Genomic DNA, 1900 nt, shown 5'->3' on the forward strand with positions numbered 1-1900 from the left:
AAGAAAAAAGAAAGTTGTTGGTGTTGCACTAAAACTTTAGTGTGAAGTGATGCATATTGTTAAGGAAAATGATATTTTGACACCAATTGATACGGTACACGTGTCAAAATGTAGTTGGACGGTTTCAAATTAAAATAAAACTTTTGTTTTTTTTTTTCAAATATACTATTATCTCAACTTTTTCAATTTAAAATTGCCCAATCACGTTTTAACACGTGTGCAGTATCAAAATAGTGTCAAAAATTGATGTGAAAATTGACTAACAAGTTTGGCCCATTCTGTTGCCTCTTGAGAATTTCTAGAAAAGTTGACTTGACGATGGGAAGACACATTCAAAGTTAGGTTCCATACTGGAACAACCAAGCATTCAATCAAAATGTAAGTAGCATGGAAGGGACATCTTGTTTTTGTTTTCTATATAAAGCAATCCCTGTGCAGCGATCAGCCATAAACTTAACTCACCACGCTCGAAGCGAAACCATGATCAAACATGTTCTTTGCTTTTTAGTATTCCTGCACGCATTTCATCAAACACATGCAGTTCAGTACACTGTCACTAATAAGGCTCTCTCAACTTCTGGTGGAGTTGCTTTCCGTGACAAAATAGGAGCAGAGTACGCCAAGCGAACGCTTGACTCTGCCACCCAATTCATATGGAGGGTCCTTCAGCTGAACAACCCCGGTGACAGAAAAAAGGTGGAGAAGGTAAGTTTATACGTGGATGACATGGATGGAGTTGCGTATACCAGCAACGATGAGATCCATCTGAGTGGAAGATATGTTGGAAATTACAAAGGGGATGTGAAGAGAGAGATTTCAGGGGTGCTGTATCATGAAATGGTCCACGTTTGGCAGTGGAATGGAAATGGCGGTGCTCCTGGGGGGTTAATCGAAGGCATAGCAGACTACGTGAGGCTGAAGGCAAACTATGCACCAAGCCACTGGGTAAAACCGGGCCAAGGTCAGAAATGGGACCAGGGTTATGATGTTACTGCTCGTTTTCTTGACTATTGTAATACTCTCAAGGGTGGCTTTGTGGCACAATTGAACAAGTTGTTGAGGACTGGCTACACTGATCAATACTTCCTTCAGTTACTGGGAAAACCCGTGGATCAGCTCTGGCGAGATTATAAGGCCAAGTATGGCAATATTGCCTGAGAGGCCTAGCTTCAATTTAATGAATAAATCAGTATATGGCTATGTTTTTCAATAAAATTCTATCAGTTCTATGATTCTGCTTTTAATTACGTATATACACTTAATTCTAAAAGTTTTGTAATAATACTTTTCATTATTCAAAATTAATAAAATTGTATACTAGATTCTATTTAAATTAGATTATGGAAACACCTCACATAACATTTAACCTTTTAAAAGAGTTGCGCGGACATAAGTTATACATTTTAATTTTTACCACATATATGTGATGAGAAATAATGATCTATTGATATCTTTTCATAAATTTCAAAGGTAGCTTGCTAATACACTCCAAATAAAAAATAAAATGTATGATAGTTATTTAATAAAGAAACCAGTCAAACAAAAACCTAAATTTAGTATTAAACAAACTATATAAATCCTAATACTAGGCCACTTTGAGGCATGCCGGCCTAGTTTAATAAATGTATCATTAGAGTTTGGAAATGTTTAAGATATGTTTATTTTATAAGTAATAGTTTTTTATTTGATAAAGTAAAGTTTATTACTGTGTGTTGAAATTTCAAATAATTTATTTCTATTTATTCCATAGAAAAACTTGACCTGACTTGTATGAATCCCCATTCTTGAGTGTGAGTGATGGAAATTCAATTCAGCGTAACTTGGCATGGTCAACTAACAATAGAATGGAGTGAAATCTTTCTTATGTATTTTATTGAAAAAATTTGACACACCTAAATTT

General features: G+C 35.1%; 1 protein-coding gene across 1 annotated transcript; it reads left to right on the forward strand.

Moving 5' to 3' along the window:
* The first annotated feature begins 421 nt into the window (after nucleotides 1–421).
* On the forward strand, nucleotides 422–1283 carry LOC106771604. Its single transcript, XM_014657599.2, has one exon. It carries the CDS (start codon nucleotides 481–483, stop codon nucleotides 1156–1158), a length of 678 nt encoding a protein of 225 aa, XP_014513085.1. The 5' UTR covers nucleotides 422–480; the 3' UTR covers nucleotides 1159–1283.
* Nucleotides 1284–1900: the final 617 nt, after the last annotated feature.

This window comes from Vigna radiata, chromosome 8, assembly GCF_000741045.1.
Source record: "Vigna radiata var. radiata cultivar VC1973A chromosome 8, Vradiata_ver6, whole genome shotgun sequence".
Classification (NCBI taxonomy): Eukaryota; Viridiplantae; Streptophyta; class Magnoliopsida; order Fabales; family Fabaceae; genus Vigna; species Vigna radiata.